This window comes from Sodiomyces alkalinus (genome assembly GCF_003711515.1).
Source record: "Sodiomyces alkalinus F11 unplaced genomic scaffold SODALscaffold_6, whole genome shotgun sequence".
NCBI classification, from domain to species: Eukaryota; Fungi; Ascomycota; class Sordariomycetes; order Glomerellales; family Plectosphaerellaceae; genus Sodiomyces; species Sodiomyces alkalinus.
Genome location: NW_021167084.1, coordinates 2,081,892 through 2,096,238, shown reverse-complemented (window position 1 = coordinate 2,096,238; position 14,347 = coordinate 2,081,892). Strand labels below are relative to the sequence as shown.

Here is a 14,347-nt window from a genome sequence, read left to right as displayed (position 1 = left end):
CATACTCGCCATCTGCGGCTTTGGTGTTGATATGATATATCCTTGATTCCCTTGTGTTGGTCGTCCCTGTGAAGCAACCGACCAGGAGCACGACACCAAACCCGATGTTCAATCAGGACGAAAGGCCGCGGAGAAGGAAAAGCGATGAGAAATCACCAGCAACCCCTCCTCTCCCCTCCTACAGGCAGCAGCCAGCCAGCCCAATTCCCCATGGGAAAGGTGAGTTGACAAAGAAACGACATGGAGGGACAAGAGCCCCGGGACGTCATGGTGTGTTGCGCGTGGGGGGGTGCATCTGCATGAGGCCGGCCAACCGAGATTGGCGCAGACTTGACAGAATAGGCAGATGGATATGGGTGGATATGGTGAGGCCTCGAAAGGCAAGCAGGACTTTGTGATTACCCGCATGGGGAGAATACAACGGCGATGACTCGACGGACACACGTGCGTTTCTAATTGCATCTCAAGATCTCCCCACTGGCCCTGGCCGTCCTCTTTTTCGTCTACGGAATTGGTTAAGTCTGGGTTAAACAGGGCAGATAAGACGATGAAGAGAGGCAGAACTGAATGCCGGATGATGGAGTGGAACCGCCATTCGTGTTTGCCAGCCATATCACTTTAGGACAGCTCAGAACTGTCAAGGCCCATCCCAGAATCAAAATCGCAGTGTTCCCTACTAACAGGTATAGATAAACAAAACAAACGATAATCGGTTCATGGAGGGAGAAGCGAGACATACATCCTTTATGAACCTGTCACGGGGTGGACACACACACACTCACACATACACACACACACACGCATTTTGCTACCCGTCCACACCCCACGGCTGCAACCACATCCAACATCTACTTGGGATCCAAGCCAAACATGCCCAAGCCAATCCTGTAGAATGTCATTGCTTGTGTTGTGTTGTTGCATGGTCCGCATGTACTACGGGTACTCTAGGGAGAAGATATCGCTCATCAATTACAGGCCGCAAGTTGGAACATTTTCGTCACTGATCACTCATCACGTATCAGGGTAATTCGGACAGTAAAGTGAGCCAACAAAGTAAAATTCTATTCAGCTCAACGGATTTTGTGTTGTGTTGTGTTGTTCTCTCGAGCCTCCGACGGCCGGGACCCCGGATATGCCCGTTTCCCAAAATGCCTTCATGTTTTCAATGGGCCCCGCCTTGTAATTGCAGAACGCTCGTCAATGGAAGCAAGATACAATGATCCTCTAGTGGATGATGCGAAGTGATAAAGAGAAGAAGAAAAAAAGAGAAGAGGGGTATACAGAGGGAGATCAGAAAAGTGATGCTTCCCAGCTAGCAGCATAAACAATGCCAGAACCAATAAACATGCGTTCTAAAAAAGGCCACAGACGCTCCAATCCCTGATCAACAGACAGACAAATAGACAAAAGAAACCTCTCATAGAGTACAGGAACGTATGAATCAATATGTAGAGACAGGGGGCGCAAATCACTCCCACCTGTACATGCCATCATCGTAAAGGACGCGATTCCGCCTCGCGCCAGGCCCAACAGTAGCCCGCCGCCGCGGCATCATCCGCTCCGCGAGCCGGCGCCGCTGCGCCTCCTCTTCGTCATCCTGCCCCTCGTCAACGTACCGCCTCCCATAGCGGTCGTACAGGTCACGGCGCGAGTCGCGCCTCTGCTGCGATGACGAGGAGGGCTGGCCGGCAGCCACGGTGTCGGAGCGGCGGAGCACGCGGTCGCCGAGGTCGAGCTGGCGAAGGGCCTCGCGCAGCTCGCGCTCGTGCGCCCCCTCGTCGACCACGGGGGCGAAGCCGGTGGTGGACCGCCTCAGGGTCGGGTTCGCGCTGGGGATGGGGATGGGGATGGGCACGGCGGGGCGGGCGTTGATGCGGTCGTTGAGACGGGCTATCCTCTCTGCCCTTTCCCTCTCGGATGCAGTGGTGGTGTTATTGGCGACGGCGGCGGCGGCGGCGGCGGTAGTGGTGGCCTCGCGCCGCCTCCTCGGGCGTTCTTCGGTAGTCGTGATAACAGGTTCGGGGACGCGGCGGCGGCGGGAGGAGAGCCCTTCTTCCGGTACTTCGTTGAAGCGGACGCGTGGCCTTTCGTCTACGATGACGGGCTGGCCACGGCGGGACGAGCGGCGGCCGTCGGGGGGCGTGGAGGAGAGAAATCCGTTCAGTGGAGACGAAGGGGCGGTGTAGGGCATGGAGATGTTCTGAGGAGGGGTCCGTGGCGTGGGCGGGTTCTCGACGATGACGACGCGTTCGCCGGGTCGCTGGGGTTCGGTGGTCGAGAGACGGTACCGGCTGCGGCGGTGGTGGCGGTCATGGCTGTCGTGGGGGTGGAGGTATCGCGAGCCGGAGCCGCCGGGGGACCGGGAGTGGCTCACTTCGATGCGGTGTGGTGAGGAGGAGAAGTAGAGGGTGCTGTCCCGATGACGACCGCTGCGGCGCGAGTGGTCGGACTCGCTGTTGGAGTGGTAGACGATGGGGGCGTCTAGCCTGGGTGAGCCGCTATGGCTGAGGCGTGGGCTCGGGGGGAGGGCGACGTAGGTCTTGGGGTGGTGGAAGGTTTCGGCGTCCTGGCAGGTATAAGAGCGAGACGTAGAGCAAGGCTCCACGCGGCTCCTCCTCTTCTCGGTGCCGTCTGGGTAGACGTCAATGTAATAGTCGACCTTGCACATTGTGGCGGTCGAAGAGGTGGTGAGAGTGCGCGTCGTACGCTGGTGGTTGTGGTTCTGGGTGCCGGGACGGTGTCGCAGCGGCGGGTCAAAGACTAAGAGCGTCGAATAATGCGGGACGACGAGGATGGGAAGCGTGCTGAATGAAGCGTTGAGAACTTGCGACGATCCAGGAGAGCCAGGTGGGAGTGATGGGGTATTTGTATGCAAGAAGGGAAGCGGTATGCTGGTCAGCTGGTGTAAGCTCGAGCTTAGATGAAGTCGGACGTGGAAGCGGAAGTGGAAGTGGAAGAAAGGGTTCAGTAGTGGTTCTACGCGATGTGACAGTAGGGCTGAGAGAGTGGATTAGAGGAGGGAAAAAAAGAGAAGGCCAAGATATATACATGAAATTAACTGCCATTTCTCGTGATGGCTTCTAGGCCTCTCCCGGGGAAGTGGGCCGTGTGGGTGTGGAGTGCCCAGTACATAAAACATACATAATGCAGGACTTGTGGATGTGCAGGCTGCAACATCGAGGGTAGGTATTGTTGTGAGGACTCATCCGGGGGGGTCTGAGGGGACAAGAATGGAGAGTGTAAAAAGGGAGTGGCCGTAACGGCTCCGCCCTCGAATTATGGGGTCTCGTGGCTGATGACAGTCTTAACGGGCTTCCCTGGCCCTGTCGGAGGCCGTTGCGGCGGTGTTGTTTAGGGGTCTGTCGGGGGGTGGGATGGGAACGTGGGGAGTGGGAGTGGAAATAGATGAAATAAATCTGTGGTTTATACACTATCCGTTTTTCTCAGCCCTCAAAGTGGAGACCAATCTCCAGAGGTAGCCCAGATTCATCCACTCACAGCGTTCAATCCGCTCTCCACTCACCAATGCTATTCGTAGGTTACGCTGTAATTACCTCTCGTCCCATCGGCGCCCTTCTTACTGAGGACTGTCCCTGAGTCCTTAATACAGCGCCCTAGCAGTGACCTAATAGTAGGTACTGCAGGCATCACCCCTAGGACAATGATTCAGCGGAGTTTCCCGGCAACCGCATTCGTAGTTCGTAACAACGAGGGAAAAGAAAAGGAAAGAAAAAAAGGAAATTCACGTCTAATCCTCCGTCCACCATTTCCTCCGCCGCCGTGCTCCTTCGCTCTCCTCCGGCATCATCATCGACACTGTGACACAAAAATAGCCGTCTTGAAACCGCAAACCTCAAACACCCATACTGCAGACTTTCTATTGCTCTCTAGGTAAGCGTCTAAGCGACCGGCCATGCCCGGCCTTCCCAATTGGACCCCCTCACGCGGCTGTCCTATCGCCTCTGTTCCTAGCTATTGACCTTCAATGGATATGAATTTCCCCGAGAAGTTGTCCCAAATTCTCCTCCCAACGGTCTCTCAAGTGGCCTCTCCTGTCTCCTGGCGGCTCACGATGCAGATGCTGCACAGCGCGTCCCGAAACACACTGCCACTCCTTACAGTCGACTTGTACGACGTGAATCATGGCGTTTCGGTCTTTTTCTTGATTAGTAAAGATGGCCATCTTGTGACAGACGTCCCATACCTCTATACACTATCGAGTCTCACAAGAACCAGCAAGCTGTTGCAGCAAACAGACAAGTCAGCATCCCATTCTCCGATTTGACCCCGTGCTGCTGCACATCATGTACAATTCGCTGCAAGTGACGCTTGAACTGCAGACGTGCCCACAAGGCCAAACCTCTCGACACTGGTCGACTAAGGTATGAATTGGCCTCTCAAATCAATGCCCCCCATCTCTCCACTGCATTCGTGCATCTGGTCTGCGGCCATGCAAGTCAGTTTGCCGGGCCGGGCAAGGCAGGACACAAACTGTCAGCCCTAGTTGAGGGCTAAGCATTTTGCCTCCAAGCATGTCTTGCATCTACGAGGTGTCTATCCACCTGCACGCATCGGCCGGCCAGTTCGTCATCTTGAACGCCATCTGCAAAGGGACCGAGGCCTCTCGCTGGCCCACGAAACTCGCATGAGAGGGCTGCCTGCTCTCGGTGTCCGTTTTTGGGCAGAACATCGTCATTCACCCCACACTGTCTCTGCAGCGAAGAGGTTCTCCCTCTTTTGTAGGACTTTGTGTCCACTGCTATCGGTACATCACGAGGCACATCATCTCGAACCTCCCGCGTCTCTTTGAACACACGCCCTTGAGATCGCTGATGCCACCCCCCCCCCCGGGTTCTTCCACTTTCAGTTCCTCTCATGGCCCTGCGACCTTTACAAGGCAACCATCGGAGCAAAGTCCTCGTGCTGCGAGTAAAATACCGCGAAGGACTATTGTGAAGTGAGCGTCTTTCTTGTCTGCCTACCGTACCCCACTTGCCAGTACCCATTCATCTTCACGTCATTGGTCCATTGCCGCCATCATAATTCTCCGCCGTGACAAATATCATGACAGGGAGCAAGCAATAATTAGAAGAATTAGAAGATGGCCTTCATTTTCGGCATCACTTCATCTACGCAGCGCAGATTCCGGCCTTCCCCCCCCCCCCCTTCTTCTTTCCTTCACTTACCAGGCACCAGCATTCGTCTTGCCGTTTCATTTCCTTTAACGATCATCTCATGGTTCTTATGAACAAATGGCGTCTTGTAGACCGACCTCCCCTCACGAAACAAGGAGTAATTACCTCGGTGTCCGCACGCCAATACGGACACATCACGGACATGGGACACATCCTACGGATTCCGCGTCTTTCACCCCTGCAATTCGAGAAAACAGAACGGCCAGCAACCTTCTCTCCTTCTCTTACTCTCCTTCTGTCATCTTCCCTTCTCGACTTGTCCCTTCTCCTTCTAGCGCCCAAATTATTTGAGGTAATGTGGCCATTTTCTCCCTCCTCAGGCTGCCGCCGGCGTCACCGAAAGGCCTCCGTGTCGCAGGCTATGGAGGTAGAACGTGACCCTCACCCACCTTCGAGGATCTGTTTCTTTTTCTTTTTCTTTTTTTCTTCTCCCCCCCCCCCCCCAACCGACGGACAATTGCTAGAACGAGAACACAAGCACTGGATTTCAAAAGCGCTTGTTAAGAACGAGTCTGTGTCTGCAGTCTACCCGACGAACTGAGTTTTCCGTTGCGCAAAGCCCAGTCCGTCCACGCACGGCATCGAAAACCCTCGTGAACAACCCGAACTAACACCATTTCAACCTACAAATCCCCCAACAGGGTCCTTTTCCGCCATCATTCTCTCGTGGGTATATTGATAGCAACAGAGCCGACCACTCGGAACCCACATGCACTTACCAATGGGTTCGACACTTTTCTCTCTCCCGCCTGAAACGAGAAACCGTGTGCCTGGGGGAACCCCTGCAGGGGCATTTCGTTCTCGTCTGTCCATATCGTCTATTAAAGGGTCTCTCCTTCGCAGATTGTCACGTGTGGCGTCCTGTTGACTAGGCTCGTACCGGAATGCCAAAAATAACTCGAGATGGAAACAGTCTTGTTCCAGTCCCCTGGGATAGGTCCAGGAGCTCCTTGACAAAAAGGAGAAGGAAAAAAAAAATGGGGGTTTTTTGACACTCTGTTGACTTGGTCAGCGGAGGATTGGCCACACGAAGGACGCCGAGAAGCATGGCAAAATTGACGCCTGCACGCGCGTGCGAATTTCCGAGTTTGAAGTTCCGTCCCCGTTGGTTCATTGTCGCAACGTGATTCGGTTCCAGGAGCCTGGAAATGAGAATCCCCAGCGTCACGGTCGCTTCTTCGACGGCCACCTCCCCTTCAACCTCGAAGCTTGCCTCTTTGTCTTTGAACAAGATGATACGTTTTTGCAGCAGAGCAATTGAAGGAGGGAGAGAGAGAGAAAGAGAAAGAGAGAGTCTGTGCGCCCGGCCGAGTTGCATTCATTACACCTAGAACGTACAGGAGCCTCTTTCGGATCCGATCATGACGATACGGATTAAGATACTCCATCAGAGTCTTGTCCGTTGTTACACTCCGCCCATGGTTTAATATATACGTACAGGCTTGTCTTCTCCTTGTCTTCTTTTGCTCTCCCCTGGTTTTGGCATGCCCTCAAGCGATACGTACTCAACGGCCGTAATTATTATCCGAATTTGAATCATGGACGCATGTCACACCGCTCCCTGCGCCTCGTCGGTTGTGTTGATTTTCCTATCCCCGACGAGCGACTCTCTATCATGAGTCTACGGCCCAGTTTTTGTTCCTCTCGCAAAAATCGCGCATCGACGAGGCCTCAGTACCCGTACGATCCAACAGCTCCAGTCATCTTCTTGGGCGATCTACACCTCGTCGGTGCCCGACACCTGCTCGTACCCACCCCGTCTCCGTCCTCGGGTAATCTCCATCAACGTAGGACTCTCGTATATGGCCGTGTAATCGATAGGCTGGCCGCCAATCACCGCACTGCCGTTCTCGCGCTTCCCAAACATCGGGGCCGGATCGCACCAGAAATCTCGGCAGTTGCCGACCAGGCCGCGCGAGTAGGGGTTCTTGCCGCGCCGGCGCCCGTTCTTGAGCCCGCTCGTCGCCGCGCCGCGTCCCCGAATCGTTTCGAGGAACGGCTCGATGCCCAGGAGACGCGACCACTGCTTGAGGAAGCCGCCGCGGTGGCCATGCCTGTGGCCGTGACCGTGACCGTGACCGGCCGGCACCGCACCGCCGTCGGCTGTCGCGAGGACGCGGTTGGGATCCAGAGGCATGCCGGTCGTCGTAAAGGCCGCCGTGGCCGTCGAGTCTCGGATGCCGTACATGTTCTCGAACGTCGTCATGGCACGCGCCACCTGGACGAACTGGACGAACATGAGCATGCTGACCCAAGTGAGCTGGAGCGAGCCCCAGAGCGCGAGGGCCGCGGTATACGCGTCCGTGTTGAGCATCTTGCAGAGATCCGCACTCAGCAGGCTGCATGTATCCGACGCGCTCACTGAAGCTTCGGTAAGATCTGGGGGGAATTTGAGTCTTAGTGGGAGTCGCCGGCAAAACAGGAGAAAGGCAGGAGAGAAAGAAGTAGGCGAGCATAAGAGATGACATACAGTAGTAGACCAACCAGTCGAAGAGAATAATTCCGAGGCTTAGGTTAATCAGGTAGAGGAAGAAGTGACGGTGATTGTTGACAGCCACGCAGTTGTACACCCAGGGACAGTGGCTATCAAGGGGTCAGCTATCATCCCCAATGGCTTTGTTCGGGGAGGGGGGGAAATCATAGGGGACACGGAACATACTGGTCGATTTTGGCAACGCAGCGTTGGCACTGTTTGCAGTGCTTGCTGCGGAGCGGGGTGCGAATCATACAGGCGATGCAGAAGTTGGCTTCGTCGAACTTCCACTCCTTGAGGAGTTGATCGATGACAGCCTTCTGCTCGGCGATGCCGTTCATCTTGGGGACGAAGCCGGGGTCGTGCAACATGCACATGGCATAGAAGTAGGTACAGAGACCTACACAGACGACGAAGAGGATGTTTAACCACCAATGTGGGTTGCTGGGTGCTGCGGTCTACATTAGAAAGACATGCTCATGCTCGCATGCATAAAGAAAAGAAACGGGGGGTTGAGGAGGCGCACTGTTGGTGAATGTAGTCCGAGGAAAGACGGTGAAGATCCAGCTCCACCATATGAGGAACAGGGAGCCCGAGAAGACGCCGGCAAGGTAAGGCTGGCCAAGTTAGCTTCATGTTGCGGTTATGGAGACGAGTGTGAGGGGATGCGAGGCAGCAAAACATACAGTCTTGTGAATGTGTCTCATTCCCGGAGGTGCATGGTCAAGCACGCGCATGGCACACCATTGCATAGCGTAGCCGATGACGAGCGTGAGGAAGATGCCGAGGAGGATGGGCAGCCCGCTGATTAGGTGGAGGCACGTCCAGACCATGAGGAAAGGCCAGAAGAAGAGGAACTTGGTGATGAATCCGCGCTTGTCCTGACGGAGGTACTGGGCTCCCGGGAAGTGCGGCTCGTTAGGTTGGCCGTCCTCGTCGTAGCCGCACTCGCGGAGCGCACGGTGCCAGGCCATGGTGGTGTTGAGCTCGGACGCCGTCAGGGCGGGCGTCTTTCCGGTCTCGGTCTTGGCGAAGCGGTCGGCGCCGTACTCGATGAGCTTCTGGATGCAGGCTGGGGAGCCCTTGACGAGGGCCCAGTGGAGCGGCGTGAAGCCCTGCTCGTCGGCGTGGTGCACATTGGCGCCCCAACGGAGGAAGAGGTCGACGCATTGGGGGTAGCCCTTGTAGGCGGACCACATAAGACCGGTGTGGCCATACGAGTCGAGAACGTCGACCGGGATGCCCTGGTGAAGAAGCAGGGCAATGAGAAGGACGCTGCCATTGAAGGTGGCGATGTGTAGGGTATTGTAGCCTTGGGCGTCGGTGATGAGAGGGTCGGCGCCGTGCTGGAGGAGGAGGTTGACGGTGTAGTAGTGACAGCGTTGGGCAGCCCACTGCAAGGGCGTGGCCACGGATTCTCCGCCCTTTCGGTTTATTTCGGCGCCGTGTTCGATGAGAAATTTGCACATGGCGTACTGGTTGTTGATGGCAGCCCACTGCAAAACAAGACATCAGCATGGGAGGGCATTGGAGAGAAGATGGGAAGGAAGGGAGAGGACAGGGAGACGGGGAAGAACAGGGAGAGAGGACATACGTGCAACGGTGTGATGCCCTCCTCGTCGGTATATGTCGCATCGTACTCGCCCGACTCGAATAACCTCTCCATACCGGCGATATGCCCCACCCGGGCCAAATGCATTATGTCGTCCTCGGCCGGCGGAGGGGGTTGGGCGCGAGCATCGCCCACGGCGGAGAGCTCCACGTCGCTATTAACGGTGGGTGCAGCGATAGACGCCTTGGACGAGGGCTGTATGGAAGCAGGAGCAGATGGAGCCATGTCGACACGAGGGGACAAAGACGCCTCGCGGGAGGGTTGCGGTTCGTCCATCGAATCGAATGGACAACCTGTGTAACAGCGATCTCGTTGGGCGGCACGTGGCGAGAGGGCTGGCTAGGCGAGAGGTAGTTTCTCGTGTTCAACGACTGAATTGGTTCAAGACCGATGGACCGAAGCTAGAGAGATCAGCGATTGATGGAAAGACCGGAACGCCTCGCTGATGAACAACGACGGTGGAAGGCTGGACAAGGGGTTGGACTTCGGATACGTCGGATGCCGATGCTATCGTCGCTTCATGTTTCGGAGGAGCACGAAAAAAGGACCCCGTTTTGCTAATACAAGGAATATAATCAGATACAAAGATCGAAGGGGAGAGGCTGATGAGATAGGTGCATGTGATGGGAAAGGGATGAGTGGACAATGCAATCATAGAAGGATAGGAGAGAGGAATAAAATAAAATAAAAAGACAGAGATACGATCTGGGGGGGCTTCGTCAGCGTCTTGAGCTGCGGCAGGCTCGGCGTGATTACATTGGATGCAGCTTCCTGCACTTCAATTATTAGATGGAAGGCTGAGCTACAGTCAGGTCCGGTCCTGCAAAGCACAAGGCTGGCCAATAGAGGAAGCAATAGCTGCGGGAAAAACTTGTGGAAGAAACGGGAGCCGACCCACTTCTGATTTAAGCCCTGTTGGAAGTGACCCACAATTGCGGATCCAAAGTACGTGTACAACGGGCGAAGTATTCGTCTTTGTGAGGTACCTTATATTATGCTTCTGAACCCCTATTTTCACGAGGATGATTTTCACTGGGCAAAGTGGATTTGGTACTCGACGGTGTGAGGACAGGCCATTATCTCCAGCTGAACAAGCTCCGACATTGCATATGCCTACTGGACCAACAGGTAAGGTAGTCATTATAATCCCGATCTTCTTATAATCCCCTTTTCGGTTATTTATTCTCCCTTTTCTATTATTTTATTATATTAGCTTTGGATTGCGTGCTCCTGTCGAAATCCGTACGCATTAAAGAAACATACAAACGCCGGTATACTCGCACTGTACCTGTACTTCCTAGCCCCCAGACCTTAGTGCACTATATCCCAAAAAGGAAGGTTCTCACAATGGTACGAAGGAGTTACAGTGTAAAATGTACTTGTGGTAAGGTGCTTAAGTGGGCGAAGTACGTACAAAGTATCTGTACCAGAGCTCCTTATCTTTTATCTCCCCTATCGTCAATTCACGGGCTTCAACCAACCTTCATCTCGCCTTTTCCTCTGACCACTTTTTTTTTCCTACGAACTTCCCACTCCTTCACTCACTCTCCTTACCATCTATCTTCTGCCAGTCTTCATTCGCCTTCGCCTTCTTCTCCAGTGCCGCCACCACATCCAAAGGGCGCGTGCACCAGAGAAAGACCGCCCACCATGGCCTTCACCGACTTCGCTGAATATCTCTTGACACCGACCCCCGCCGTCATATTCGGCGGCATCTTCATCGTCCTCCTGGTCCCCGTACTCCTCCACTTTCTGCTCACAGCCAACGTATCGAGCCTCACCAACCTCCCCACCATCCTTCTCGTCGGGCCCTCCGGCGCAGGGAAAACCGCCCTCGCAACCCGCATGGAACGCGGCCCCGACGCCCAACCGACCGAAACCCACACCACCACGAACAATCACTCCATCGAGATCGAGACCCCTGTCCCGTCCTCCTCTTCCGAATCGCCCTCCTCCTCCGGTCCAAGCGCGGGCGAACACGTCAAGTTCCTCCTCACCGACACCCCAGGCCACGGCAAGCTGCGGGCCCGCGTGTTCAACCGCCTCGACGCCATGGGTGAGAACGACAAGGGCCGCGTCCGCGCCGTCGTCTTCCTCTGCGACGCCGCCGCCCTCTCCGACCCGGACTCCCTCCGCCACGCCGCCGCTTACCTGCACGACCTCCTCCTCGTCCTCCAGCGCCGCGCCTCCGCCCGCATCCGCGCCGGCGCCCCGCTCGCCAAGTGCGGCAACCCCGTCCTCGTCGCTGCCAACAAGCTGGACCTCTTCACTGCCCTCCCCGGCACCGCTGTCAAGTCGAATCTCGAGGCCGAGGTCACCCGCATCCGCGCTTCGCGGAGCAAGCGTCTCCTCGACTCTGGTGTGGGCGCGGACGAGGTCGGCTCCGAGGCCCAGGATGATTGGCTTGGGGAGTATGCTTCGCAAAAGTTCACCTTTGAGCAGATGGGCGAGTTTGGTATCGATATCGATGTTATTGGTGGGAATGTCACTGGAGAGGGGCCCGGCATCGAGAAGTGGTGGCAATGGATGGCATACCGGCTATAGAGCATCGGACTTGACTTGCCCAGATACATCATTCCATGTTCCTCATTGCAATGAATAGACGGGCTCTAATAAAGTGTACATGCACGTTATAGGACACGCATTCCCAGTGGGTGATTAGAGATGCGAAATGACACATTCGTCAACTCGGGTTTTCTCACTATTAGAGGTTGCCCTGTGTCAACCGATTCCGTTATGCTATATATACGGAGATGTTGAGTCTACCGTACTTGTAAGGCGGATTTCGTCCTGTCCCCTCGCCGCCTTGGTTTCCGTCATTTCCGGCCTGTTGATGCGACCCTCCCTATTTGCTTCCATTCCACGCTTTCTATGGTCGTAAACATACGAAGAAAAGAAAAGAAAAGAAAAGAAAAGAAAAGAAAAGAAAAGAAAAGAAAAGAAAAGAAAAGAAAAGAAAAGAAAATTGGCAGAATGCATCCCCAACTCCAAACATCACCACAGAAATCTAATCCGCACCGGTAGGAGATCATGTCACTGCCATCACAGCTTCTTGTTGACCATCCAAGTCAGGAGATCCACCTTGGTCACAATGGCCAACGGCTTGGACAGGGTCTGCGCCTTGCTATCGTCGGCCTTCTCCGTCACGACCGCCGCGCTGTTCCACTCAAAGAACTTGCTCAGCACCGCCAGCGGCGTATCCATGGTGATCTCGACAAAGTGCCTCTTGTTCTTCTTCCCGCTCGCATCGCGCGTCGCCGCCGCCGCCGCCGGCCCCACCTGCCGGGGGTCGGTGATGACCTCATCGAGCCGGCCAAAATCGAACATGACGTCGCTGACGGGGCTCGCGCCCGTGGCGCGGCCGGACGAGATGTAGCTGAGCAGGTTCCCCAGCGTGACGAGCCCCACGAGGCGGCCCGCGCCGGGCGACTGCACCGGGAGCTGGTCGAAGCCCTTCTCGCGCATGATCTCGACGGCTTCGGCGCACGGGCTGGTGCTGGTCACCGACATGACCGGCTTCAGGCGCAGGGCGCGGATGGTGGCGCCGCCGTACGGGTCCGAAGCGGCGGTGTGAGCGTCCGTGGACGCGGCGGCGACGGCCTCGGTCGGACCGGCTTCGAACCCGTTGACCTCGGGAAGCAGGTTGTTGGCGGCCAGCCAGTCGTCGTCGGCGAACTTGGACAGGTAGCTGCGGATGCTGTCGGGGAGGAGCACGACGAGGGTGTCGCCCTTGCCGAGGTTGAAGTCCTTGGCAGCGCGGATGGCGGCGGCCATGGCGGAGCCGGAGCTGCCGCCTACGAGGAGGCCTTCCTCGGCGATCAGGCGGCGGGCGAGCTGGAACGACTCGCGGTCGTCCGTCTTGTACCACTTGTCGACGAGCTCGCGGTCCAGGACGTCGGGGATGAAGTCGTAGCCGATGCCTTCCACCTTGTAGGGCTCGTTGGCGTGTCCGGCGTTGAGCGACTCGGGGAGGGCGAGGATGCTGCCGTGCGGGTCGGCGGCGATGATCTTGACGTCGGCGCTGTGCTTGCGGATGCCGCGGGCGATGCCGGTGATGGTGCCGCCCGTACCGGCGCCCGCCACGATGGCCGTGACCTTTCCGCCGGTCTGGGTCCAGATCTCCTCGGCCGTGCCGAACTCGTGGGCCAGAGGGTTGTCGGGATTTCCGTACTGGTCGAGGATATGAGCGTTCGGGATCTCCTTCTCCAGGCGACGAGCAACGCCAATGTGGGATTCGGGGCTGTCCCAGGCCGCCTGGGTAGGGGTACGGATGATGGTGGCACCGAGAGCGCGCAGAACGGAGACCTTCTCGGCAGACATCTTCTCGGGGAGAGTGATGATGGTCTTGTATCCCTTGACGGCACCGACAAGAGCGAGGCCAATACCACTGTACAGAGGAGAAGAATGGGAAGTCGTCAGCCATTGCTCGAGGAGAGGCCATGTGCACGGCGGATCGAACAGAGGAGCAGAGGAGCAGAGGAGCAGAGCGGCTTACGTATTGCCACTGGTGGGCTCGATGAGGGTGTCGCCGGGCTTGATGCGACCTGACCGTTCAGCCTCTTCAATCATGCGCAGAGCTATCCTGTCCTTGACGCTTCCGCCAGCATTGAAGAGCTCAACCTTGGCGTAGACATCGCACTCTAGACCTAGGCTCTGGGGGATCCTGTTTAGCCGGACGAGGGGAGTGTTGCCGATGAGCTCCGTCGCGGATTGCGCGGTCACGGCGACACGGCTGGCAGGGGGCGATTTAACGTCGGCCATAATAGGTGATAGTAAGACGGGTGTCAAGATGTAGTAACGTAGTTAGGGGAGGAGTTTTTCTGAAGGAGAGAAAAGAAATAGAAGAGAAGAGAGAAACAAAAAGGCAGAGAGAAATTGTACCTTACGGAGAACGGAGAACGGAGAACGGAGAACGGAGTACAGAGTACGTAGTAGTACGAGATACAAAGGTAAACCGCTACTGCCTCTTCCCATGTAGCGGGCTACGATGGCGCAAGAAATTTGGTTGCCCCTCGTCCCAATGGTGCCATTACCCCGCTAATGCCGACGCTTTCCGGTAAAAGCTAG

At 56.1% G+C, this 14,347-nt stretch overlaps 5 protein-coding genes across 5 annotated transcripts; 3 read left to right on the top strand and 2 right to left on the bottom strand.

Annotated features, from left to right (window-relative positions):
* Positions 1–1,040: 1,040 nt before the first annotated feature.
* Positions 1,041–3,134, bottom strand: SODALDRAFT_184766 (hypothetical protein). The gene is made up of 2 exons (XM_028607085.1): positions 3,049–3,134; positions 1,041–2,891 (listed from the first exon to the last, which is right to left on the bottom strand). Exons 1-2 carry the CDS (start codon positions 3,063–3,065, stop codon positions 1,469–1,471), a joined length of 1,440 nt encoding a protein of 479 aa, XP_028466049.1. The 5' UTR covers positions 3,066–3,134; the 3' UTR covers positions 1,041–1,468.
* An 851-nt stretch (positions 3,135–3,985) lies between these two features.
* Positions 3,986–4,829, top strand: SODALDRAFT_379437 (hypothetical protein; the record flags this gene model as incomplete). The annotated part of the gene is made up of 4 exons (XM_028615040.1): positions 3,986–4,128; positions 4,194–4,289; positions 4,341–4,493; positions 4,532–4,829. The coding sequence occupies 4 exons, from the start codon at positions 3,986–3,988 to the stop codon at positions 4,647–4,649; spliced, it is 510 nt and encodes a 169-aa protein (XP_028466048.1). The 3' UTR covers positions 4,650–4,829.
* A 1,798-nt stretch (positions 4,830–6,627) lies between these two features.
* SODALDRAFT_184745 (hypothetical protein) lies at positions 6,628–7,696 on the top strand. Its single transcript, XM_028607084.1, has one exon. It carries the CDS (start codon positions 6,742–6,744, stop codon positions 7,558–7,560), a length of 819 nt encoding a protein of 272 aa, XP_028466047.1. The 5' UTR covers positions 6,628–6,741; the 3' UTR covers positions 7,561–7,696.
* Positions 7,697–10,930: 3,234 nt separating this feature from the next.
* Positions 10,931–11,824, top strand: SODALDRAFT_340431 (putative SRP receptor beta subunit; the record flags this gene model as incomplete). Its single annotated transcript, XM_028612949.1, has 1 exon — positions 10,931–11,824. The coding sequence occupies one exon, from the start codon at positions 10,931–10,933 to the stop codon at positions 11,822–11,824; it is 894 nt and encodes a 297-aa protein (XP_028466046.1).
* Positions 11,825–12,322: 498 nt separating this feature from the next.
* On the bottom strand, positions 12,323–14,041 carry SODALDRAFT_360581 (cystathionine beta-synthase; the record flags this gene model as incomplete). The annotated part of the gene is made up of 2 exons (XM_028614284.1): positions 12,323–13,667; positions 13,776–14,041. The coding sequence occupies 2 exons, from the start codon at positions 14,039–14,041 to the stop codon at positions 12,323–12,325; spliced, it is 1,611 nt and encodes a 536-aa protein (XP_028466045.1).
* Between the last annotated feature and the right edge of the window lie 306 nt (positions 14,042–14,347).

Coding starts and splice junctions, on each gene's coding strand:
- SODALDRAFT_184745 (XM_028607084.1), top strand. CDS start 6,742: ATGTCACACCGCTCCCTGCGCCTCGTCGGTTGTGTTGATTTTCCTATC.